Source organism: Numida meleagris, chromosome 3 (genome assembly GCF_002078875.1).
Source record: "Numida meleagris isolate 19003 breed g44 Domestic line chromosome 3, NumMel1.0, whole genome shotgun sequence".
Taxonomy (NCBI): Eukaryota; Metazoa; Chordata; class Aves; order Galliformes; family Numididae; genus Numida; species Numida meleagris.
The window spans coordinates 22,464,115-22,491,109 of NC_034411.1; the positions used below are offsets into that span (position 1 = coordinate 22,464,115).

Here is a 26,995-nt window from a genome sequence, read left to right on the forward strand (position 1 = left end):
AAATATATCTCAAAAAAAAGCTGAACTGCAGTCCCTAGTATCAAGCATGCCAGTTAAATCCTCTTCTCACTACACGTACAGCCCTAACACTGCAGTTAAACTTAATGGAGCTTAGTTAAGTTCAACTTAATGGAGCTTAGTTAAGCTCAAATGTTGTTTAAAAAACAAACATACAGACACCATGCTCTGTCTTTCTTTGCCTTCAAAGGATAAGTTGAGTGTATGACAAAGCCAATGGAAGTAATTCCTCTCACATACCCATTTCTTCTCTCCCTCATCACCTCCCCTCTGAGCCATAAAGCACAAGCTGCTGGCACTGTTCCTGAGATCCCAGCAGGCAACAATTTTCTGCTCCTGCCTGGCATGATGAGGAAGCAGCAAGGCTGGAAGTCAAAGGACACGATCACAATCTCATTTAAGTGAGCTCTGACATCCCTTTAAAGCTATGGGGGACAGCATAAAGCCAATTGTAACAGCTGATATTAAAGCATTTAAAGCATCTGCTACTGGCAGAAGAAGGTTGATGATTTTAGGGAGGATCGCTACCATTCAGAACATGAGGTGACTCTTATCTCCTGTTATCCCGTGAGCGAACAGTGGATGAAAGTGACTGTAGGCAAATTTAAAATTTTAAATTGAATTTTATACCTAACTCTAGTTCTGAAACTTGTATTTCTTAAAACTCATAATCTCTGTGATCAACAGGATCTTGGTACAATATATTTGCTAGCTAAATCTGAGCAGGAAAATCTGGCCTTTGTTTCCATACAGCACTTTTAAACCTTCTTAGTAGAGTTCAATATTCAATATCAATTCATTCTGTAAAGGAAGCTTAGTTGTGATTTTTGCAGCTCTTCTTTTGCTGAGTAGGTAGAGTTCAAATCAACAGCAAGGGCATTCTTCTTCCCCATCTTCTACCTTCAGCCACCTTTGCTGAGATTTTTCACGTTTAAAAGAAGAACATCACTAGAAAACTAACCATTGCTGTTCCACTTCAAGAATTTTTGAAAGGTAGGATTGTCAAGAAAATGCCTTTATGATCAATTTTTGGTTTTCTGAACAAAACATGGATCAAATACTTTCTGTGTAATTCAAAGACTAAGAAAGTACAGAGATGAGAAGAGAAAGAAGGAAGGGAAGGGAAAAGAACCTAATGACCGACAAAATCTAATGCTACTTAAGCTATTGCAGGAAGGGTCTGGTTGGTAGCATGACACAAATACATTGCTTATTTTATGTTAATTTTCTAGAAAAGAGGTAGAGGATGCCTTACACCATGCAGGCTTGCTTCCTGCTTTTTGGGGCTTTTTGCACCCAGTCCAATAAGTTAAAGAAACCAACTGCATCTCCTGTTTCCTATGAGGTATGTAAGCAGCAACCAATTTGAGTTAAAATTGAAGTACAATACTTAAGTCAAAATTTCAGCATTATTTCAGTACCACTTATAGCCTAGTCACTAAGGTTTCTGCTAGAAAGGAAGCAAACAAAAGCATTCTCTTTCTAAATTCTTTCTGATAACAAACAAAGCAGCAAAGCACCCCTTCCTAAATCCAAATACATTGTCAATCTCTACAAAGATCCTGTAAGGATCAGTGCTATCACGTAGCCTGGTTAGACCTACAAAGATTGCCTGCAGATAGGTTGAAGGTCAGGCAGCAGACTGTATGAAGTGCTTGATACCTAAGATAAGCCTATGCTGTCCATGCTTCAGAGTTTTCTAGCTGACAGTGCTACTAAGATTTAACCAGTTTTAGCCAGATTTTGCCAGTTCAGACTAAATCATTATAGTACAAACACTGTTCTGCTGCTGTTATTGGCTCTGAAAGTCATTGTGCGCATGTAGACAACAAGGCAAGTTCTGTGATTCCATAGTCATGATATTAAATCCTACTGATCCTATGCAAGGCACAGATCAAACTGATTTGCTTAGTTGGGAATTTATGTACACACTTAAAATCAGGCATGTTTTAAAATAGCAAATAGAATCCAAATCTTTCAAAGCAATCCAGAAAGGTTTCAATTTATATATTCATCCTCTTTCCAAAGAGTAACCAAGTAACTAATGCTCATTACTTCTGTTTCTCACAGACTCCTGGATAGTACAGACACGGTACTTTTTCCAACGTTCTCCACGCTGCAAATTTGTCTTAGTTGCTGTACTGCCATAGGATCACCTGTCACAAAATCTGAAGCACGCAGACAGATACAACACTTAGTGCAAAGTATTCAGCTCTCCTGTTTCTGCCTCCCAAAAAGGTCACAAACCAGGAGCATGTTGTGTCTTACACACCGCAGCTCTTTCATCCTCAGCACAATCCAGTATCTGGCTCAACACTTCCCATATTTTGTGCTTTGGCAGGAAACCAACAAGCACTGGGTAGGATTTTACGCTGCTATCCTGTCTTCACATCTGAGGAACACTTAATAGCTTACTGACAGGTAACACTGTACCGGGATTTTTAGAGCACTAATGAGCACAGCAAGGCTCACACCCTATTGTTCCACTAACTCTATGTGGATTCTTGCATGCATGTGTGAGAGAAACAGGACAGAGAGAAAAGACAAGAATGTTTTACTGATAGCACCCGACCAATAAAAAGGTAGGCACGAATCAGTATCTCTTACTTGTTATTTGCTGCTGGCAGGAGATGATCAAGTACGCAAAACACTGAAGTTGTCACATGTGACCAAGAGCTGCACTGTAGTACAAAAAGAATTGCTTGACATGTCCATCTCCATATTCTAGGCTTTCTTAAGTCACCATGATACAGACAATAACAACAGATAAAACCTCCCAAAACAAACTCCCTAAAGCATTTTAAGGAGATCCAAAGTTTTAAGCTATACAGCACTGCACTGGAATCACATGAATCATGAGCCACATGTTTGAACACACATGCTTCAAAATGAAGACAGATTAGGATCTAGCTAGCTAACTGTGCAGGCACCAATTGCAAATACCCTACTGCTTTTTTTAAACCAGAAGGTTTACGAAATTGAAAAAAGGATCATTAAAAGAAGTATATGTGGAAATGAACTGCAGAAGGGAAAAAAAAAATCCCAATTTTGCTTTCCGTTCCTTTTCAGCATCTTTTTTTTTTTTTTCCCTCTGCAACTAAAATGAAAATTAAAGCAGAGCTGAAGAAGGAATGAGAGACTGAAGTTAAGTGTATCTTGTAAATTTGCATTTGACCGATAATGGTGTAAATCGTTTTACTACTGAGATGGTAACTGTGCTTTCAAATTATATCACAATTATTCAAATGCAAGTGACCTTGCCACGTGTAAGTATTAAAAGCTGCTTGTACACTAGAAAGAACAGACTTTAGACTGTTTGCAAGCTGAAAGTTGATTATCCTGAAACATTGCATGCTGAGCAGTAATGTGTTCTGACTCAGTGAGAACGAGCTGACTGGAAGCAAGGTGAGACATGCTAATTAAAATTGGTGCAGCTCCTTGAAATTATAAAATAATTTAAGTATGAACTGTCATTATTACCAATGTACAAATACAGATCTCTTCATGGGTGAAAGAACACACAGGAAGCACACAGTTAGTAGTCCTTATTGTCTAGACCCTTCAGCTTGCATACCAATTCTGTACTGACACGTGATGTTGAAGATTATCTTCGGTTTCTAATGACTTTTTAGAAAAGACATTCTTTTCATCTGCATACTTGCAAACAGGCATTGCTTTCAAGTTAGATAAATTGCCAGGTTGCTATTACTCTTTAAATGAATAAGAAAACATCTTTTAAATATGCAGTCTAATCTAATCAGGTGCAGCTGGTTCACATTCTCTAACCGGGGTTCAATAAAGCTTCCCATACTTTGTCTGAATGAAATAGATACAGGAAAATTCATAGTAAGGCAGATAAATAGGTAAAAAAAAAAAGATTTGTAATAACAGTACAGGTTACAAATGCAAACTATATGCTTTCTACTTATCTCACTTGGACAAGAAAGTTACGTTGAATGTCATCATCCTGCTTATTCACTGAATGTCATATGTGATCCAGGATAGTGTATCTACTCAAAACAATACTCAAAAAATTTCTGTTTATTTCAAAGTTATTTTCAGGCACCGGTGAATGTTCCGTATTTTATTTGAACAGCTGGGGGTTGTCAAAGCACATTCTTTCTTATCCCATAAAAATGCTTGTTGTATCTCCATCACTACAGTACTGGAATGCCTTTCTCTTTTAAAACCACCACCAACAAAACCATACTCTGTGCTTTCTTCACTCACCACAAAGGGGAAAATGTTTACACAATACAGCACAGCACTTAGGCATGAAGAGAGACTGTGTACATCTTTCTAAGTGCATTTGCAAGTGAAGCATGCAAGCCCCAAGAACCTTGCTCTGCATAAAGCGTTCAGGGTGGTACCTTTATTACAAGTCTCCGTTTGAGTGGGTGCACACTACAAAACCGTGGGCTTCACTGCTTGCCAGACAGAATCACCTCCTGAAAGGATCACCTTTCACTTTTAAACACATAGAAGGACCTGCTACCTTTGAAGATAAGGGTTGCTGATCTTCCTCCACCATCTAGACATTTACAATCATTTGGGTCTCTGAGCCCCACAGAGCCCAAATCCAGAACTTCATTAGTACTTCGTAAGGCAAGAGTATAGAGAATGCTAATCAGCTTTCATGTGTTAGCAGTAGTCCACAGAAGTGAAAAATTACACAGCAATATTTAATGCCAGCTGGACTGCTTGATGTGCCACTCATTGTGGCACTCTATCCAGGAATAAAGAAAGCTTCTCAGCCATGGAAGTTAAAAAAGACAGAAGTGTGAACATAGCAATACTGTTTCAAGGGCACACAGTACTGTGCTGTGGAAAACAGCTAAGCTAGAGACTATTGGCCTGGCACAAAAATCAACTGGGGGAAAAAAAATCACTTCCATAAAATCAAGCAGAATTGCTCTAGCATCCAGTTCCAAATTGTGTCCTTTCCTCCCATAAAACTTGATTTGCATAAGCTGGTAGTTTGCACTGAAGAAGGAAGTCGCTTATTATATTAACCATTATACTCGTAAATATCTATATATATAGGCATGCCAGCTACAAATATGGAACACTGCATAATGACAGCCTACAAATGTACTGGGTCACCAGGGGGGAAATAAAAGATGACAAGGAGGTTGTCAACAGACTCAAATCAATGTGCTGGAGGGACAGTAAGGATCATCTTTCAAGTTACCCTTCCAGGGGGAAAGGCAATTGTTAATAACCTGTAACTGGACCTAACACACTTACCCTGGAGAAGGGAAGAGAAGGGAGACAAACGTGTGAAGCACTTTCTGATGGTGAAACAAGCAGACCTTGCTCCCAAACAACCCACTGCACTAACAGTGAACAGTCCTATGAACCACATGGAGCCTAGTGTACATTTATGATGTTTCCACATGCACTGGATGTGTACGTGTTGCTCAACACAGATATTTTTTAGGGAAGCCCAAAATGATCATCAAGAAACAGGAACACTTTCCAGTGAACGCCACAGGGACATAACAAACAATTCCAAGGCAGCCCCAATGCCATGCTCCAGCAATACTGCACCTCTTCCAGCTACTACTGGCCATCCTTGTTACCACTGGTCAGCTAACATCACTAACAATTATTTTGAGGCAGCAGCTAGATAAGGGCAGTACAGCACTACGGAGGCTATCTGAAGGTGCAAGAAAAAGAATTAAGAGTGGCAGAAAGGATCAAAGGCTAGAAAAAGTAACCAGCTGACAGAGATTGAGAAAAAGAGAAAGGCAGAGATGTTGTGAATAAAGGTCTTAAAAAGAGACAAATTCACCCATTGCCCCCACAATTTCAAACCCTCAAATGCACTGAATGGAAAAGGTTACATTGAAGAATTTAAATGAATGCAAAAGGCAGAGAGAGATTGGCTAGCAGAAGCTACAAAAACAGCATCAAGGGGAACTGCACTTCAGCAGAAAAGACTGCTTAGGTACAATGATACAAAGAAGTAGTTGTCAAGATTTTTTAAGGTTTTGGTTCTCAAATCCAGTGAAAATCTCAGGCAAAAATTGGGACTGACAGCAAGGAGACATAAGGAGGCAATATCTGGATGTTGTGAATTCCCTTTCACATACCATTTAAAAACCGTGTAATGCTTTTTTCTTTCTTAGAGTCAAAATTAATGTGTTTCGTTTTCTATTTTTCTATTCTACATGTGTACATGCAGCAAGTAAGATGTTAGAAAATGCTGGTGTTGTAAGAAAAATTTCATCAGACAAAATTTTATTCAACTTGTAAATATTGGTGGAAATAACCTACTTATTTCAATGTTAAAAAATTCAGGTATTTATTTTATGTTAACGCATGGACAAACAGAATATTCAACCTACAATATCTAAATCCCAGGCAAGACACATAAGTGGTATCTCGATTTACAGTATATATTCACAGTTGCTTGGTTTTTTTTAATAAAGAAAGGGAAGAATAATTACAGTGAAACATACATCAAAGTTGCATAAATGCTTCACAATGTGGGCACATTTGAAAGGTCCTTCACCTTAAATACAAGTATCTTTCATCACTGTTTGATATATACCACAAAAACTGTAAGGGTCAAGGCACAGCAGTCTTGAATTCAATGTAATTATTTAGGGAGCAGGCAAAGATCTCAATATTGATTTCTTCCCCTTTTCTCACGCTGCTAGCTGGGCTGAACTTTTCTCCTTGCACAAGTCACTGTGCAAGCAAGGAGAGGGTGCACAGATGAGCAAGGGAAAATTGAACATTTCACAGGAAAGGACAACAGGTTTCTAAATGACCAATGTTATGAGTAATTATTGGATTAAGATCCTAATGCTAAAAGTAACCAAATAACACACAAGGCCCAGCTGTAGAAAAATTTCTAAATCAACTTACGAATCCTATGCAATTCTTTCATTTTTATTTTTTTTTTAATCTCTGCATTTTACTTGAAAATATTTCAACCACCAACTATATTTAAAGAATAAAATGTCTTCCATCAGCAGGTTCTAACCAAGATCTGGACACGCTTACATTTAATTTGGTTCCAGGTCATTGTAATTTAATTCCTAGCTCTGCTAGGAGGAATCAAAGTAATGATTATCTCCCTTCTTGCCTCCCCTTTTACAGGTACAGCCCCGAGGTTTCCTTCTAAAGGTTGAATAAAGTAAGGGAAAACAGCCTTGGCCTCTAGAGTCTCAGGTAATGTTTAGCATATGGTGGGGTTCTCCAATTTCTTCCAGATTGGAAAAAAATAGCGGACGTGATCAGCTACTCACCATTCTTCAGTTATATTTTAAAACCAATAGAACAAATCATTTCCTTCCTTCTTTTCAGGGTACTTCTGTACAGATCTGTCTGCAGAAGTTGTAAAAGAGGCAACACCGTTCTTGCATAACTGTATTTTGTATCTGTTGTTTACTATTCATTGCTTAGGTTTTGTTAGATCTTTTGCTAAAAAGCACCCTGAAAGCAAGTATGGTTGCAGCATGCAGGTGGCAAACTTGGTCATTTCACATGAGCATTAGGACAGTACCACTACACAGGTAACAGACAGTATGTCAAATCTCTTCTTTTCTGTTGTCAAGCTCAAGGAAAACAGTTGAAGAAGTGGTGATGATCACTAGCTTTCAAGCTGCAGCAATGCAAAATAAGAAAGTGTGTGCATGCTATCAACCTCCAGAAAGAAAAATAAATTAGCATCCCCACTGCAATAAAGCTTACTGCATAACGGGAAGTAACGAAAAGGAAAAAAAAAAAAAAACTCCAGAAGAGTCAAATGGAACATGCAGGGGCGTTTCATACTTACTAGTAACAAAGGTTCAGGAAAGAGCACAAAGGCCACTGTGCTGGCACCATTTGCTGGCCCTGTCCCAAGCATTCTCCCCAAGCAGACAGGAGTAATCACCCAAACAAATGAGGGAACAAGCAGGAGCATTAGGATGGAACTGGTTTGCCACTGTTGCTTATTCAGCCCTGATGCAATACTTTCAGCTGCTTAAAAAAAATAATAAAAGGAAAAGGAAATCAAAGTAGAAGAGCAAGCACAGTTGTGGACACTGGTAACTTTGACGTCGGTAAAGCTTTTAAACTCTATCTTTAAAATTTTAGAAGATACTCATTCAAAGCTGCCTTTCTGATATTACCACTGAAGCTGCAAATCTTTTGGAAAGGAAGAAAATCGTAAATAGCAGAAGGCCCTTGTAGCTGAAGAACTGTTAGGAACGCATTCTTTCCATTATCTCCTAATGAAAGTAGGAAAACATTTTACTTGTAAAAAAAACCAAAGACTACATCACTTGTAAGCACACACAGAGTATATTAACAGCATCTATTTGGGCAGATGGTAATCTTTAAATAAACTGAAAGAGAGCAATGAAAGAGATCTCTCACCTCCTCAGATCTGCCAAATGCATAAAAGAGACAACAGCAGAAAGGACGCAGAGGGGAAATGGAGACTGAACAACAAATCAGGCTTGGCTGACCGTGTCACAGATAGGAAATCAGCTAGGTGCATCAGCAACCCATGACCACTTTTGGCCACTACCCTCCATTCTACTTTGATTTTTTTTCAAAGCACCCCTAAGACACCTGAAGAATACCAAGGTACTCTCCCGTCACATTCGCTGCCAAAAGAGCCACTGTGATCTGCAGAATGAATTAGGTGCCAGGAGGATGAGCAGAGTTTTTCTTAACAGCTGGACTGCTGAAAAACAGCCCCAGATGCTAGTGTTCCTGACACAAAACTGTCCCCTGGCACCTTCACTAGAGAACAACTCACTGCCAAAAACCTGTGTTAGATTCAGATGCAAAGTCATGGCCTTTGGTGTACTGTGTTAGACAAAAGAACACCTATAATCATCTAAGTAAAGCAGCTGTTGCATCTATAGGCAACACATTATGAAGTACTTCTACCTTCAATGTAAACACCCATATTTCTGCAATAGCAAGCCCGTCAGTTTGAGTAACAGGTAAATAATGCATCCAGAAACATAGTCTGCTAGCCTCGGTACACAGTGCTTATCTGTTGTTTTATACAAGATAAAACCAGCACATTTCACTATTAATACTGTGCTTTACTGTCCAGCCTGTATGACTTACCAGGATTACAGAATCCTGACCTTAGCAAAATACTGACAGCAGAATATATGGACACCATTCCCATGAGCTGAGCTTTTTATCTTTAAGGACCAGGAAAATAGATGGCCTGGGACAACAGCAAACGGTGCCAACATGTTGGACATCAACTGAGGAAGATTATTCTTGCCTGAAAAGATTAATGAGAACCTATTTCAGAGCAGCCCTTGAGTAACTTGGAAAAAGACTTTCTGGAGACCTCTTCCAAGCAAGGTTTTCCTTTCCTAGATCAGAAAGACAGGATTGGAAGATTAATTCATTTCTGCCTTTACTTAAATAACTAAGACTAAGCAAAGGGATGCCGTTTAGAGGACTTTCGGTATCTAAAGGAAAGAAGGGGACAGACTCTTTAGCAGGGTCTGTAGCTATAGAACAAGAGGAAACAGCTTCAAGCTCAGGGAGGGTAGATTTAGGTTAGATATAAGGAAAAAATCTTTCACAGTGAGGGTTTTGAGGCACTGGAACAGGTTGCCTAGTGTTGTGGTTGATGCCCTGTCCCTGGAGATTTTCAAGGTGAGGCTGGATCAGGCCCTGGGCAACCTGATCTAGCTATGGTGTCCCTGTTCACTGCAGGGGAGTTGGACTAGATGACCCTCAGAGGTCCCTTCCAGCTCTAAGGATTCTATGATTCTATGATTGTGGCAGTCTCTTGCCACGGCTCAAAGACAAGGAGATAACCCAAACATATCTAATTACAGCAGCAACCACGCTGAATTCTCTCAGAATTGCTTTCATAGAAATAAATATCACTTTTCTGTGAAATAATTACCTCTAACATGCCCACCCTATTCCTAACATGCATATTTTAATGCTTTGACATTTTAATGCCGCTAAGAAGCCTAGTCTGCTGCTCTGTCAGAACTTGGTCCAAGAACTGCCTTCCACTCCCAGTCGTTTCACTACTGATCTGAATTTAGTGGAATTGCTCCTCCAGTGCCCAGTATTATGATTTACCCTTTGGCAGAGTGCACAGGAGACACTACCAAAGCAAATTAATTTTTAGCCTATTTTTACATCTTGTGGTTACAATTTCTGTAAAGTCAAGAGGAATCAAAGCCAGAGACACATATATGAGACATTTATGTATGTAATAGAAATAACTAGGTCCTGCTTCCTCCTCTTCCTCAAGCCGTGTCAATGGATGAAAAACTTTAAGTGCCATTTACCTTACTTAAATCTGTTAAGGGAAGAAGGCATTCTGAAGCACCTTCAGTTGGATGAGACTAGTTGAGGCTCTTCACTTTCCTATATTTTAAGCATAAGCAACATCACCTAGCATACAAAAATGCACAGAGAAATAAGCACATACTCCAGAAAGAGGCAAAGTTCTGTCAAACAATTTGCATAGCAGGAAGAGTTTTTTGTCTTTTCCCTGATTTGAGACATCTACACAGTGTGATATTACATGTGAGATTAAATGAATAAAACATTAAGAGTGTTCAGGAAAGAGTGACAGTCACTAAACAGTATGTTTCCCTATGTTCAGGCATTTCAGCAGAGCTGGGACGTGTACCGTACACTGAAGACATTAAACGTGCAAAACCAAGGAGACTAAAAATACTCTTCATGTTCGTAAGTACATGTGGTAATGGTGGATTTTAAAATGGATGGCCTCAGTCCTACTTCCAGTTACGCCACTTATGAGATACAAGTGCTTCTACAAAGATGAAAAAAGGTGAAAGACTACAAATAATCATAAATCAGGCAATTATTGAAAATACAGAAGCGTTTTCCAAAACAAATGTACTGCCTGTATTCCCTATGAGAAAACAAGTAATAAACAATGCAACTGTTCTCCATTCATTCTCTTTTTGCTACGCAGTGATATAATCCATGCTTCCTTTTCTAAGCCTAGAGACTGACAACATGTATTATCTATTACTAAAAGGACTGTAACATCATCAGCACTGCTGTGCTGGTGCTCCTCTCCTTGTAGACTGCCACTAGCAACAACTCCTCTGGCCTGAGATTCCTCATAGAATTGGCAGAATTGTGCACAAATGCACAGCTCCAGGTTGCCAGGCGCTCATATATGTTTTATTTAGATCTTTTGTTTAGCAGCAACAACTCAAAAGAAAGCACAGATGGAATGAAATTAAACTCAGGAATAAATTAATTTCATATACAGACAGATCACAAACTGTTTTATTACACATACAAGAATGAAAATAAACAAGCTCCCTTTAGAGGTCCCTTTTGTTCTTTTGTATATTAAAAAAAAAGAGTAATTAGACATGTTTCCAAAAAAATCACACTGCCTTTGGAAATTACAACTGAGATAAAACCAACAAAACTGAAGAAGACATTTTCATCATCTAATGTACATCTGAACAGAGTCATTTGGGAGCCTTCTTCATTAACATAACTTCCTAAAGGCTAGCAGTAAACTAGAACAGAGAAAGAACCTCATGCCCCTTTGATGTTAATCATCATTTAAAAATAAATAAAAATGTAGGAAATGTTGTAGACAGGTCCAACAAAGAATAGTGGCTTAAAACATTTCTACTGTTTCAAGACTACTAAAATATATTTCTGCACTTCACAGCACATTTTGTTTGAAAGACTGCAATAAGACATGGAAAGGCCTTATAGAAAAAGCTCTCAAGCCTGTTCTGGGAACCCAGCAGGCTCAGGTGCATCTCTAAATGCCTCTGCACTGACACAGGCAGCGTGGGGAACAAACGGAGGAGCCAGAAGGCTGTGTGCTGCCACATGGCCACAGTGCTGTCATGGGGGATGCAGGGCAGGTGGGGAAGGCATTAGCAGTTCTTGAGGCAGCATCAGGACCTAAAGTCACATAGCTCTTGAGATACAGACAAAATTGCCTTTATTTTTGTAAGACATATAGAAACAGAATGAGGAGTCTGTTTATCTCAACAGTTATATTATGGGGAAACAACCAATAAAGTACAAGATACTGAGAGCAACACCATGACATTACTAGCTTCTCTTGTTCATTTAATAACGAGAAGAAAATATCATTATACTCTCATGGAAAGAGCCCTAAATCATTTATACACATAAATGCAGACGTTATTCATGTTACTCTAATGAAAAAATGAAAGTTCTTCTTGCTATCAGCTGGTGTAAAATGTCAAGTAGACTACTGATAAAAATATATAATATCTAAATAAGTCATAACAGTATGTTTCCTGTGTACTGCCCTCAAGAGACATGAGAGAAGCTGGCATGCCGTGACCACTGCACAGGCTCTGGAGGTCAATGCTACTGCAGTGAAATGATAATCACCCAGTCAAGACTCATGCTGCCTTCAAGACACTGATCATAATCAGCATAAAGATGTGCCGACTTTGTGATTAAATGACTTGTCAGTTTGATCCTAAAAAGGATTTGTGCATCTACAGCTCTAGCAAAAGCATGCAACCCTAACACATTTGCTTCCATAGCTGAAACATCTTAATGAAAGCAGTCATTATTTTTCTAATTTACTTCAGAACTCTTCAGAGACACCATCAGCTGGAACGAGACACTTCTGCCTGAACATTGCTTTCTGAGCCTTTTGTTATAATGCCATGCTTAAGGTGAAAGAAATTTGAGAAAAATACTTTTGGGCTTTCCCCACTGATTTGGTGTGTGCACTTGAGAGCACTCTATAAAGGCTTGTTTCCCTGCTTCTTGGAGGTGGATCACGTTTTCATCTTTCTACAGTTTAACAGAAGAAGGGGAAAAAAACATTTAAAACTGTAAAATGAAGCACAAAAATAATCTGATGAGGAACTAGGGGAATGCATGGCACTGGAAGGTAACTTCTGGAATTGACTTTTGAATAGTATGCCTCTGATCTACAAGGAACACTCATCCCTAAGTGCTGTCTGAAAAGCAACAAAGGTTAGTATTTTTTCATATACATATTCATCTCCTGGCACTGAAATATCTTTTTAACTTGGTAACATTAAGCAAGTAAGACCAAGTCTACTCTAAGCAATCTACATAACAACGTACCGCCTCGGCAGTTTTGTGGGCATATGCCTCAACTCTTCCACTCCGACACAGAATTCACAGACTGTGCCCAGAAATTTTGCCACAGTCAATTCAATCCCTACTTTTTACTTAGTTATAGCTGTGCTAACATTGTCATTCAACAGCGGATTCAACACTTTGTCCCTATTAAGGCTGCTGGTTTTTGTTTGTTTGTTTGTTTTTTATAGAAGTGTAATGCTTCCATCCAATTTCTTTACAAGAAGCCAGAACAATTTCTAGAACAACTCCTTTAGGCAACTGGAAACTCGTATTAGACAGAATGCACCACAGCAGCACACAACAAAAACTGAGAGAAAACCATGAGTAAGAAATATCAAAATTATTTGTTAGAACTTTCGATCCTTAAATTGCTCTTGACTCATGCAAAGCTCTGATCAGGCCACGCAAAACATCAACAAATCCTCCTGTCTGGAATCGGGAACCATAGGTGACATGAAAAATCTTGCAAAGATGGGTATGTCAAAGAACTAATGCTGCTGCCCATAAAAGTAGGGGAAAGATTTCCAAGGACAGAGACAGAAATCCAGGCAGATCAAATTCTTAAAACCAGACAGTGCAGCACAAACAGAACTGTAATAAACAACAAAATAATGCTCCAGGACAATAAGAATTTTTTCTTCAGCTCTAAAAATAGAGAAGTCAAGAGGAAATACAAGCATTCAGGTAATAGATGTCTCATTATACAACTAAATTAATCCAGGAAATGAAATATAGTTTTCTATTACTGAAACTGATTATTCATTTGACAAATTAAAGACCACTAACCCTCCCCACTGACTTTAAGCTTAATTACTGTCATGCCAACATATTTAAAATTCTCTTGAAATAATAGTCTACAATTATAATATGAATCTGAAGCATTATCATCAAATCTTAAAATTTTCTTAGATTACGTAAGATACATATTTTGTATTCACAATTTTTATCTTGCAAGGAGTTAATTAGAAAGACAAATAATACCTGGCCAGGATAAGCTCTATTCTAACTCTACATGGATGCTCTTGTACTTGTAGCTAACTTGACTTATACTCTTATGCTTGTAGCTACTTGCTGCCCTGACCTAGCAGGTTCCCCCCAAAAGGATGTCTCTCCATATATGAGGAAACAACAAGAGAATTCAGGTGACCTTCATTTCTTCATAGTAGAGACACAGTCTCCAATTCAAGAATCTCTGCCTAGAAGGTACAATAATTTTTGCTAATGAATGCTTTGATCCTATGCAAGTTAGCACTCATATGCTCAAAATATCAATTAAAAAACTCAAATGACTGATAACCCGTTTGTCTTATCCAGCTCCTCATAATGGAAAAAAAATGCAAATTTGAAGATCCCATTCTTCAGAAATGTAGAGATCTATTTTCTCTGATCATGATCTGCTACAAATGTTGCATACAGTTCTTTGGTACCATTTACTTGATTCTTGCTGTGCTGTGAATACAAACTCTCTCTACATTGATTATACAAATATTGGTTGTGACCAGATAACCTACAACTTACATGTAGGTTTAAAAGACTAAAATAATGTTTGATTCAGTTCAAATGATGACAAGGGGAAAAAAAATCAAAAATACAATCAAAAACCACTTCTACGGATAGAGGGAGAGAAATAAGATAAAGCAGGTTTCCATGGTTACTTTGTTAACCATCTCCAAATTTACTGTTTACACAGTTTTAAAAGTACAAGACACTATTAACAACAGAAAATTAAATATTTATTAAGATGTACATTGCAGAAAGCTTACACCATATGCCATGTCTGTTTCACCAGATGACTTGTCAAGTGAAGCTCTCAAAGAAAAACTAATATTGACCAGTTGCCGATGCTATCAACTACAGTATTACATAGGACAAATCCTTATTGAACATGCACAGAGGAAATCCTTGATTAAAGTTCATTTAGAAATATTTTACCTGTAATTTATTTCCAATAGAGGATAATCCCTTGCCTTGAGACCAACTACAACATTTTATATGTCTTACTAAAGTAAAAGTTCTCACTTGGCTGTCAGATAAAACTAACTGATCACTAGAGGCTGTACCCAAGCTTTAGCCATTTAAATAGCTGCTGTTTTAATCATTTACTTCTAATGCAAAACAAGTTCCTCTATCTTGTGCTATCATCCTAAAAGAAAGGTAAATTCTATAAAACAACAGTTTTCAGCACAAAAGTGTCATCTAAACCAGGTGATTCTTATTTTGATTTCCCGGAAATACACTTCAACTGCATCTCCTGTTGCTGGGGAGAGGAATGATCAGCAGTTCTGTGATACTGAAGGCCCTGGGAAACTCCAGATCTGCACTCAGAAGCTCACAAGTTCTGTGCAGAGTCCCCAGAGAGGGAAATTCCAGAGGTATTTTGAAGTCCTCGATATTTGGAGGTAGACCGCATTCAGTTATGAACCGGAATATAGCCTTAGGTCCTAAATACAAGTTTATCACACAGCAGTGAAGCACAAATAAGGCAGCTAACTCCAATACTGACAGCAGACCCGATTTCAGTAAATGGTGATAAGAAGTACAGTGCAGCCTATTTAGGCAGCATACAGAGAACGAGACATACTCTTCTAAGCAGCAACACTTTTTCCGCTGTGTCATAAACCAAAAAGGCTACTGGAAACTATTCTGTAGGTAGAAGACTGTCAGTCTACACACCGTCCTACAGTCAGACTTCTACTTTTCACTTTTGCTGTGTGTTTGCAAAAATTTCAATAAACACATGTATTATTATTTCTTTTAGACAATCTGTGAAGCCTGCAGAGGGTAGCTAGTCTCTATTCCATTGTGGGATCAACTCTACTTAGGTAATTCTTTTACCATATTCGCTCCTGAGTTGTTGCTACACTCCAATGGCATTAAAATGAGAAACATTACCTGAGCAACTCATGGCTCACTTTTCTGGCTCATCTTTTCCATCTATCCAGAAAATACATTTTTAATATATATTTGAATTTGGTGGAATTCAAACAGAATCACTAACAAAGTTATATTCTGATGTTATCTCCCTATAACCGGTCAAAAAATAAGGTCTGTATTTTCAGTGAATCACAGAATATCCCAAGTTGGAAGAGACCCACAAAAACCATGGAGCCCAAATTCTGGCTCCACATGGGACCACTCAAAATTCAAGTCCTACATTTGAGAGAGTTGTCCAACCACTTCTTGAACTCTGGCAGGCTTGGGGCTGTGATCACTGACATGGGCCTGATGCACCCCAGATTATGGTTGCTATGGCAAAACGCTATGCCTCACTCGCAGGTTTCAAATGTCTGTATCTAATATTTTCAGAGCTATAGTCTAATCCAGATTTGAAAAGCAATTTATTGTACCAAAATGCTAGATGCATTTTAAAATAATCTCTAAATCTACCAGAACTAGCACAGGGCAATACCATTATCCTTGTAGCTAGATGAGTAAATATTTATTATATAATATCAGTATTCACATAAAAATAGGAGAACAGTACTTATTACTTATACATTCTGATTCTCTTTACATCCATCAAGGAGATATTCAGCTTTATTTTATGCTTTTTAAGTTTGGAGTAACATCATTCAACTTAGGCAAGCAAACTCCATTTTGGTATTTATGTAGACCGGAACACCAGACAGAGTGGTGTTTTTCAGCCAACCATAATGTCAATCAATCATGTCCAGTTATTTTGTGTTGCAAAAAAATGCTAAACCTTTTTCGGGAGAAAGCAAAAAGAACTGTGTGACAGCTGATAAAAAGTATTATCCACTAGTTTCCATGACCTTAGCTCATTCTTTAGTACTGCAAGAAGTTAGCGCCATGACATTTTGGGATATACTAGGAAGTCTACAGTATGTTTCTTCACTATTTCAGACAGTTACAAAAAGAAAAATCTGCAGGTTCCGACCCCTTCAAAATTATGAGGGTTACCCAACTCTTATTTATTTTGAACTTTAAGATGGTTAAGATGGAAGTCCGCAAGAGATTTTCATTCACATGCTGTAATTTCTTTAGCAGATAGGGAAGAAGTGTTCCTTATTGAGCTGCATATCTTAATTTTAATGATTTTTTCTTAGCTTCTAAAAAAAATCACTATTTTATCGCAGTACTCTATTTGCATTCATAATCTGACCAAGTAAAAGCAATTAAGCGTATGTACAGATTGCAACAAAAAAATTGACATTTCCTTTTTCTTTTACCCTAAATTTATATCTGTGATAGACTGTGATTTCAAATCCAATAGTTACTTCCTGTCCTGCTTTATCATCTGTTCTTGGAGTTATGTAAAGAGCTTACAATAAATAACAACGTTGAGCTTTTATATAGCATTTTTAATCCATAGATCTCAAAGCATTTTACAAAGGATGACCATTATCCTGCTTCAGCTATGAAAAGAAAAAGCACAGAGACCTTCAGGGTGAAACTCTGATCTTCCTGAATCCCCACATCCTACAATGAAGCAAGGATTTCTCCATACACCACAGCACCACAGGTCAGCCTAGAACTTCTAGGGTTAGCATTTGTGTCCATGCCCCAGAGCCCTCCATAACACTTGGTGGCTTGTGATCACCGCCATTCAGTATCTAAAGGGGGGCTGTAAGAAAAAAGGGGATAGACTCTTCAGCATGGTCTGTTGAGACAGGACAAGGAGAAATGGTTTCAAAATAACAGAGTTGGGATTGGGGCTGGATATAAAGAGAAAGGCTTTTACAATCAGGACAGTGAGGCACAGGAACAAGTTGCCCAGAAAGGAGCTGGATGCCTCATCCCTGGAGACATTCAAGGTCAGGCTGAATGGGGCTCTAAGCACTTGATTGAGCTATAGCTGTCCCTGTTCATTGCAGGGGAGTTGGACTGGATGGCCTTCAATGGTCGCTTCCAACCCAAATGATTCTATCATTCTACGATCTTATTCTGCCCAGCATTCACAAGAATGCCTCCTGTCCCACACAGGCAGCACTTCTAAGCACTGTACTTATTAAACCTTCACCTTGGGCATCTTGCTTACAGCTCAAAACATACTAACATTGCCATCAGTACTGTTAATAAATGCAATCAGCTCCTGTTATCAGGATTTACTACTGAGATCAATATGACCGCAGACAGTAACACATACATCAGGGCCTAATGACACCACCCTGGTGTCTCAAAGTATTCTCACCTCCGTGCTGATACCCTAAACTCACCCAATCTGCAGGTAAGCAGATAGGAGTAATCAAGTCTCCTGCTTTCGTTCTTTTTGTTCCTCATGCCCACTCTTTGTATCTTGCCATACTGTAGATTTTTAAACGCACAGACTTCCTGTACTCCATAAACTCTCCTGGAATGCTCAGAAAACCTAGAACCAGGTGCACGTACTGGAACTGATGGGGACAAGGACTGAAAGCAGACCGCCTATTAACAGCCACCTCGTTACTGGAGCACGGACCCGACACAGCTGCACGCCCCTGCGCCAGGCCGAGCCCGCCCTCTGGCGGTACCAGGCCGCCGGAGCTCCGGGCACCGAGAGCCCGCTGTGCAGCCAGGGGCCCGGCTCGGGGACAAATGCTTCTGAGATACAACCCCACGGACTTCACCCACAGGCTCACGCTGTCGTTTGACAGACATCCTTTGACCCAGCTCCACTAAACTAATCGCGAAGTTATTTAAAAGCGGCCTGAACTCAATCTCAACCACGCTTTGCCTTCCACAACCCGTGCATTTCTTGCTGACAGACAGGAGCTGAAAGGCCCGGCAACACAAATAAAGTGTTTTAATTCACAGTTACAACACATAAACACGATGAGATCTGCACCTTGTTAATCCCAACTTCCCCACTCCAATAGTTTAAGTTAAATGTCACATTTACATAACATTTACATAAAGATTCCATTTGGTTTATACAAAACGCAGCCTTATTTTTGCAACATGCTCAACGCTAATTTATTATGTAACAACAGATTGTTTTCTCTATTTATACATAAAAAACCCTTAATTCTGAGAAGGCATTTGAGAGACTGCAGTTGCTGTGAAGCAATTTAACATCATTCTTCACTGCTCTGATTTTTTTTTTTTTTTTTTGACAACCTTGTGTTTGTTGAACACTGTCTCACTCCAGGCAAAATGCCTCAATTAATTTTCTACCATTTCTACAGCAGTTTCTTCTACAGTTCCTTCCTCCGTCTAGCACACACACAGCAGACTGTTCAAAGAACCTCTCGCTACAGCCCACAAGAGTTAAGCTCAGAACTTCAAGGGCAGTAAGGCTGGATCTTGGTGTCAGACATTTTTTAGAAGCTTCCAAGTACTTCTCAGTTTGTGGTGGTTTTTTTGTTTGTTTGTTTTCAAGTCTCTTTAGCATTAACACTGATTTCAACAGAAACACAATGCAGCCTTCTAAACTGCAGATCTGTCCAGCAGAACTCACAGGACTCTGCAACGTGGCTGGATGCAACTGCAGTTTTTTATAGACGTGCTACTACATCTTTCAGCTTCTCCATGTAGAGGTCACTATGGATAAATTCATTGCTGTTCTCTGTATTTTAAGTCTTAAAATGAAACCCTAAGGCCCCATACTGAAAGTAACTTTAAACAAGAATGAACTCCTAAGCTAATACCGCTACCTCTTTACACTTCTACCTTGAAACTACTTATAAACTAGACACAAAGCCATTCAATCACATCTAGTCATCACTACAATTACTTTTATTAGCAACAAGACTATACTGCTGTCTTCCTAAACGCTAATTTAATCACATAATCTCAAGGAAGTCACTATAAGGGCTGCCTCCAGTACGTCATATCTGCATTACAGGATATACAAAAGATGATAAGAATGACCTTTTGCTCTTCTTAGCTCCTTGGCTAACACCATACTAGTGAGGCTTCTTTGCCCAAAAGGATGTTTTTACAACATAACTTGGAAACAGCAGTTTGTGTGCCAGTCTGACCTCCTCTAGAAGCTTGCTTCCCAGCTGGACACCCTTGACTGAACACGCTGCTTCTACAAATTCACTAGCTTCATTTGCACTTTTCCAGAGGGCCACAGTGATCCAACGCTTTGAACAGTTGCTATAGCCTTATGCTCTACTAGTCCTTGCTTGGTTTCAAGACTGGGGACTGGAGGCAGTAAGGACCCAAAGAGAATGACAGCATCCAAGTTTCATGCATCCTAGGAACAGTGATCCCACCATCACTTGTATTGCCTATTCTGACACTGACACATAGGCTACAAAACCAAAGCCAAATGCATCTGCTCCAGCCCTCCAGGAAACCCAGGTGAAATGGCACAAAGAAATCTGGCAAAATTGGTTAGGATTAGCCTCATTAAAAACAGATGCAAGCAATAAAGAAACCACTCCTTAGAGCACCATGTTGTACTCCTAAGGGGCGTTATCATCTCTGTTTTTCTCAAGGTGTCTGCAGGAAGGTGAAGACTAAGTTGTGGCCATCTATTGTAGCAAAAGACTAACATCATCTGCTGCCTAAAAGCACGGCTTGCAAAGAAGGAACATGCTGATGGTTAAAGCTACCGAGACACTGGACTGGACACAGGAAGACACAATTAGCGTAATCTTACCATATCACCTATTAGCAATGGTCTGCGAAGTGAACAATCCCCAGAGCCACACTCAAGATTCTGTTCTCAAGGCCACAGTCTGGTTTGCTGTGGAAGACAGTTTGGCCACACACTGTCATTCATGCAGTGAGGATGACTCTGTGATCAGGTCAGAGTGAGCCGTGAAGCTATGTTTTTTTTTTTCTTTTTTTGGAACAGCAGATACAATGAAAGACAAAAGTGAAGAAAGGATGTATCCCTGTCAGAATTTACACCTAGCGACTTCAAAGATAGAGGCAGTTATCCAAACACCCCTACTGATCTCGCTTTAAGAGAAGTGGAATGTCTTTAGTACTGTGCTGTGTAGCTCAGCTGCAGTACATCAGAACATCAATAGTATTTTACAGGTAGCCATGTTCGAAGCAACAAAGAGACTGGATAGCATCAGCACTAGTATTTGGCTCTCAGAAAAGGAACATCATCTACGCTGCACTCCATGTTGCCCCCCAGCAGAAAATCTGTGTCTAGTTGTCAGAGTCTGGAATCACCAGCAATAGAATTAGGGTTTAGAATTATTAGAATATATCTACTAGAATTAGAAGGATGCAATACAAAGCAGACAGGGCTGTTTGCATCAGACATTGACCTTTCAGTAGCTGAGTGTAAGAAAGGGAAAGTTCAGATGTTTAATTTTTATATTTTTTAAACATACATAAAATAGTGATAGCAAGAACTACTTTCTTTCATTGCTCTCACTGAACAGTAGGGACATAGCTCTCTTAAGCTTGGGATAGCTTGAATATTGCTGAGGACTTCAGTGATTGGCTACAGCTCCCAGGTTACACTTCAGTAACGACTTCTTGACATCTCAGTAAAGAATAGTGTTGTCTTTTGAAAGTAAGTGTCTGCACTTCAGAAGAATTTTTGACTTCACAGTATGTGATCTCAGTGGTACCTTTCTGAACAGAGTACAGCAACAAGGAAAAAAATTCTTGTTTTAATGTACTGAACAATTCAGATATTAGATAGTTCATTAACATTATTATTATGCTATTGTTTTGAGTAGCATGAAGATATGAGGAGTCCTATGGGATTCTACAGAGAATGAGAACAGTGGATGAGTCGGCTGATGAACAGTTTTTTCCTTGCTATCTTCGTTTTCCTCAAGAGTGCCATATGTAGAACCATTATCACTGTTTCTCGGTTGAATCCCTCTGCCCTTACATGCAGGTGTCTTAGTTCGAGCTAAAATCAATAGAAGTGGCAACAAACATTAAAATTTGATCCCAGAATCTAAACCACATCCTACTTCATCTGAGAAAACTAGAAAAGGGGGTGGTTTTGAAGTTTTCTATTTGGAGAATCTTTGCACCTGGAAATAAACAAAATCTAAATAACTTGCAACCCTCAATAAGCTAAAGTTATTGAAAAGCACAGGGTGAGCTGTAAGTGCTGCTAACAGATGGCTACCTCTGGGTGATGTTATAGGTGTACATCCCACAGCTCTTTTCAAAGCCACATCTGCATGGCAATGAATGATTCATACTGTTTCAAAGGCACAGCAGCGCTGAAAGTAGGTGGATTTTTTCAAAAGAATCATGCCTCCAGGAACTGTCATTTTCCTCCACTCCCCTTAATCAGCCCTGCCCTAAAGGAAGCACTGTTTGGCGTTAAGACAGTAAATATCCTCATAGGTTCAAGATTTTATTTCATCTAATGCCCTCGTTTCAGCACTGGATGAAATAGCTTCAGTGAGCAAACAGCACCATGCAGACTCTCTTCCTCTTTCCCCTCAATTGCTATCTCAGAAGTTACTTTTATGCATTCCAAATTCTGATAATACACCCAATTGCTCCATACTAAGAAAGCCTAGATTCAGGAAATAAAGGGTTTTTGTTGTTTGTTCATTTGTGTTTTTTTTTTCCCAGGACAATAATAATAACAATAAAATAATAATAGTAAAAAACAACTATATGTGTATTTGTATGATTTGAATAACATGATTAACAATCCTGCTGAACCTAAATGAAGAAGTAACTGTTACTTTCTTTTATATCATTGTGTGGAAACAGAAAATTATCTTCCACACACGGTAGTACATTTTTAATAAGTAGTATGAAAACAGTTTTCATCATGAAATTTTTCATCAATAAATTATTGATCTTTCTTCCCGGAATTTTCAGGATTCCTGTTTGAGACAGTATAAAATTCATAGATTTTCAACAATTCTGCAACCCTGCTTTTTGCTATTATTTGTATTTTTCATGGAGAAGGCCAACCTGTGAAGAGGACTTCTCATGACAGATACTATGTGAATACAGAAGAGAAAATCTGCAAGAACTTGAGAGCAGAGACCATTAAAATAGATAAAAACAATGAAGGCAGTAACTTGCTAAAAGTCACATCGCAAACCAATGGCAGAGATGAAAATAATACCACGTCTGCTGCTCCCTATTCCAAAATCATCTACTGAGGAAGGGCATTTTTTTCCCTTTTTTTTTTTTTTAAACATAAAGGAAAACCAAGCAAAACTCATACTGCTATAACGGAATGGAGCAGTATTTCCTCCTTAACAGTACAGTTACAGCAAATGTGTCTGAGGACTCTCCAAGTTAATAACAGGAGTAGGTGATGAATAGAAAATAAGGTGTTATTAAAGCTGTCCCAAAGAACAGCACACTTGCATAGGACCTATAGTGGGCTTTGGAAATAGGACATATTAGTCAAAAAGAAGGCGTTCAACTCAGTCAAATTCAATGAATATTTGCTATTTAGGGATTATGTGAGCATACAACTCCAGTACCGTATCTCCACACGTGGTAAAACAATGCAGCATATTAGAAAAATGCCTTATATTCTGTGGTAGAAGCATTACCAAGTGGCTCAGACTTAGGACCTCAATGTTTACTATGATTCCGTTCTTGGTTAAGAAGTTACCTGCGTTCCCAGGAGACCTTGTTGCATACTGTATTTCCTGTACAATGGTAGCATATTTCTATATTTTTCTTATACGATTTTAAAAAATATCTACAGATCAAAATATAGATGTGACTAATTTTATAGAATGGATACCAGAATTTAAGTACATTGAGTAGACTAAAAATTGTATCGACATATTGAAATGTAGACATCTTCAGTGATACTGACACTATGCTTTCACTGAAGAGAACTGTCTTAAATGCTTCCATGTTTCATAAAAGAAATATGTAAAATAAAGTTATAAAGTCTATGGCTCAAAGGTTATGTAATGTCAGGACACTGGTTTGCCTGTATAACCTTAATTCAACCCCATTCTCCCTGTGACAAAGGATTTATTGGGTGAACTCATGTATTTTGTGAGGGTTTATTTGTAATCTGTTTAAACCACAAAAGCATTATGTTCAATATGAGACTACCCAGTATTCTTCCCCTCAAGGTGTGCCCTCTGTACACTGCCATCTGAATGACATCCAGACCTTGTATGGATACAGAATTACTATTTTTTCCCTGGATTTTGCCACATTGCTGACATCCAAGAGAAGAAGCTATATCTGAAAAGGGTATCTTAGATACCATAGAGGACTATGTGAAAAGAACGTTTATGAGTGATGCTGAACCTAAGAGAGTGAAATGCCCATAGGCATAGGAACTGAATGCTTCTTGTAAAAGCTGGAGTCCAGAGCACTTAGTTGGGTACTGTGAAAACATTAAAAAAATACGTATTTTGAGTGCATGACCAGAGGGGTGAAAAGTAACCAGGAGTAACCACCCCGTCAGAGCTCTGGGAGTGAATCATTGCTGCCTGCCTTAAACTGCAAGGATTCAGAGGGGTTAACAGAGAGCCTTTATCCACAGTAGCCTACCAGAATGAATGCCTGTCAGCAGCAGGGCAAGGTCAACAGCATGCTCTGGTTCACATACCGGGTTAGTCCTCCCAAGGTAAAAGCCTTCACAGACAGAAATTGCTCAATTGTGCGAGGAGCAACATTTTAGTGGGATGAAATAACTGAGAAAGAATTCTCTAAGGGCCTGAGGACCACTGCAAACTTTGCCATCTTTAACAGTACACACTGCATTTCCTTATAAACACAACTAGATAGCGATAGGTACGTTTTTGAAAATGAATGCAAACACATTCTCAGTTAACTCCTGAGACTTGCTCACACAAAAGAAGTCCAAACAGCAAAAACAGTTCCACAGAACAGCATTCAGATGCATCAACCTCCCTTTTCTTCTTGAAGTGCCCCGCTTTAACCATGGCATTCATCCAAATGTCAGTGAGCAAAATCCACAACAATCACTTCACATTCCTTATTCATCTTCAGAATATAGTCCACCTTCTGCATCCAATCAATCAAGATCTCTCCTCCATGGAGTCACAATGGTCTACAAAATTCAAGGCCTTATAAAAAATATGAAGGTACTTGAGCTTGCAGTGGAAAAAACCCTTAGAAAATGTTTATTTTTCTCCAGTACAAGAAAAATCAAGATAAGGGAAAAGCATATTTCCTCAGAATGAGTGGAACTCACGATATTCCTTGAATCAAGGTTTTCCTGAATGACTCCTAAAGAGGTTCTTTAAGAGTCTTACATTGGGTCACATATCCAATTCAAATTGTGAAAGTTTCTGAAATATAAGAAGCAATCTTGCCACAGAAAATGCCAAGTAGTAACAAAGTTAGATGGCCATCTCTACCAATAACAGAAACACTTTTTGATATGCAATTGCAATTCAAAATAAATATTACCTTACCTGACCAGAAAGCGATGCAGCCCAACGTCAAAGCTTCTGTAAGAAAAAAGATTCATCATATTTTAATTTTTAAAAAATACTTCTTGGTTGGGTATTATATAAACAAAGTATTTCGAAATAATTAATATTATCCAAGATAAATGTAGAATTATCGTCATTCATAAAACCTAAGCAAAAGAAGCTTAGCATACAATTTTCTTTATGCAGTGACGTGACATTTAAGATGATCACCATATGAAAAGATTCAGATTCACATCAAAAAGCTTACAAATCCCTGGTTTGAGTATTTTTGAGTATATCTTCAGTAAAGCAGTAAGATTCAGAGTAGCAAAACACACAGCATAAATTTTAATTACTGGAAATAATCTTCTATAGCATCCTGATGACAAGCAAGTCTACTTGTTTCCTGTCATATATGCAGGTAGATCCTCTATATATACTCCTTCCCCTTGATGTGCTCTGCATTGCAACAAAAGGCAAGGAATTGCTTCGCTACAGAATTATCAGAGTCCCCTTATCTCTCCTTCAGATACAGAGACTACACAGAGATACAAGCCTTGCAAGAATGTTCCTCACAAATCTGGGGAGGAAAACAACTTTGAGGACTTTTGACAGAAAGTACAAATTAAATCACTGTGAAGGACAAGAACTGTATCTGAAAACCTGGGGACTTGCAACATCTGCAGGCTGTTAATGACACTGTTTTTTCTCCTTTTCTGTGCTCCCTCCATTATCTGCCTGCTCAGGAGGAACAAGCTTCTCAACCACATACAAGCAAATCCTTGACACTACAGGAAGACTAAACATCTGTTGATTGCAGAAGTGTACCTAATGTCTGAAGTACGTGCCATTTTCATGGGACTATCAATACAATCCCAGATCAATAGTGTGCATAACACTACAACTGGAAAACACAAGTGTCTTATTTTCAGTGCTGAATTTACTCTGAAACAGGCTTACGCTGTGTTCACAATCTGAAAGCAAATATTATGCTCTTGAGCAGCCTGTTCCAAAAAGACTAATCAGTCATCTGAATTCAGTATGATTTTATTTTAGTACTATTGTACTGTGCAGCATTCTATCTAAAGTAGCAAAAGAAGTTATCAGATACTGTTATTAGTGGCATCTTGATAACAGAGGAGAGATGATGAGCTGTAGGAATTCTAGGAGTTTACACAGAGGGAAATTCTGACAAATCAGCAGGGTGGATAGGAGGGCACCAAATTTCTCTTGTAAAAACTTCCCCAGGATAGAAAAAGCATTCTGCTAGGGACATGAATGTGGTCATCATTAGATCTTTATTTTTTATATTCCTTTCCTAAAATCATTCCCTGTTTTATATTATTGTTACGTTACCGTGTAGTTACACTGTATAAATTGCATCCTCTTATCTTTCTGCATTCCTCCTGCTTGAAGGCATGCTGTAATTTGGCTCCCACTCACCACTAAAATATTCTGTGGTATACAGAAGTCTTAAGTATCAGAGCTGTCCACACTCCATATTCATAGCTCTGAAAGCGCTCTGTTCCTAGGACCAAACACTTTAGTGTGTTCATGCAGGGATGGGGAGAAGAGGAAGGTGGTACAGCTCCAGGGAACAACTGTATGGTAACCAGCTA

General features: G+C 38.8%; 1 protein-coding gene across 8 annotated transcripts in view; it reads right to left on the reverse strand.

Annotated features, from left to right (window-relative positions):
• Positions 1 to 26,995, reverse strand: part of HHAT (hedgehog acyltransferase) — a 153,377-nt gene that overhangs the window by 82,724 nt on the left and 43,658 nt on the right. For all 8 annotated transcript variants that reach the window (XR_002437592.1, XR_002437593.1, XM_021393208.1 and 5 more), the window contains exon 9: positions 25,377 to 25,412. Coding sequence is in view for 6 of the 8 variants with exons in the window: in XM_021393208.1 (XP_021248883.1) it covers positions 25,377 to 25,412 (36 nt within the window). In the remaining 2 variants the exon portion in view is untranslated. The remainder of the gene's footprint in view (positions 1 to 25,376; positions 25,413 to 26,995) is intronic.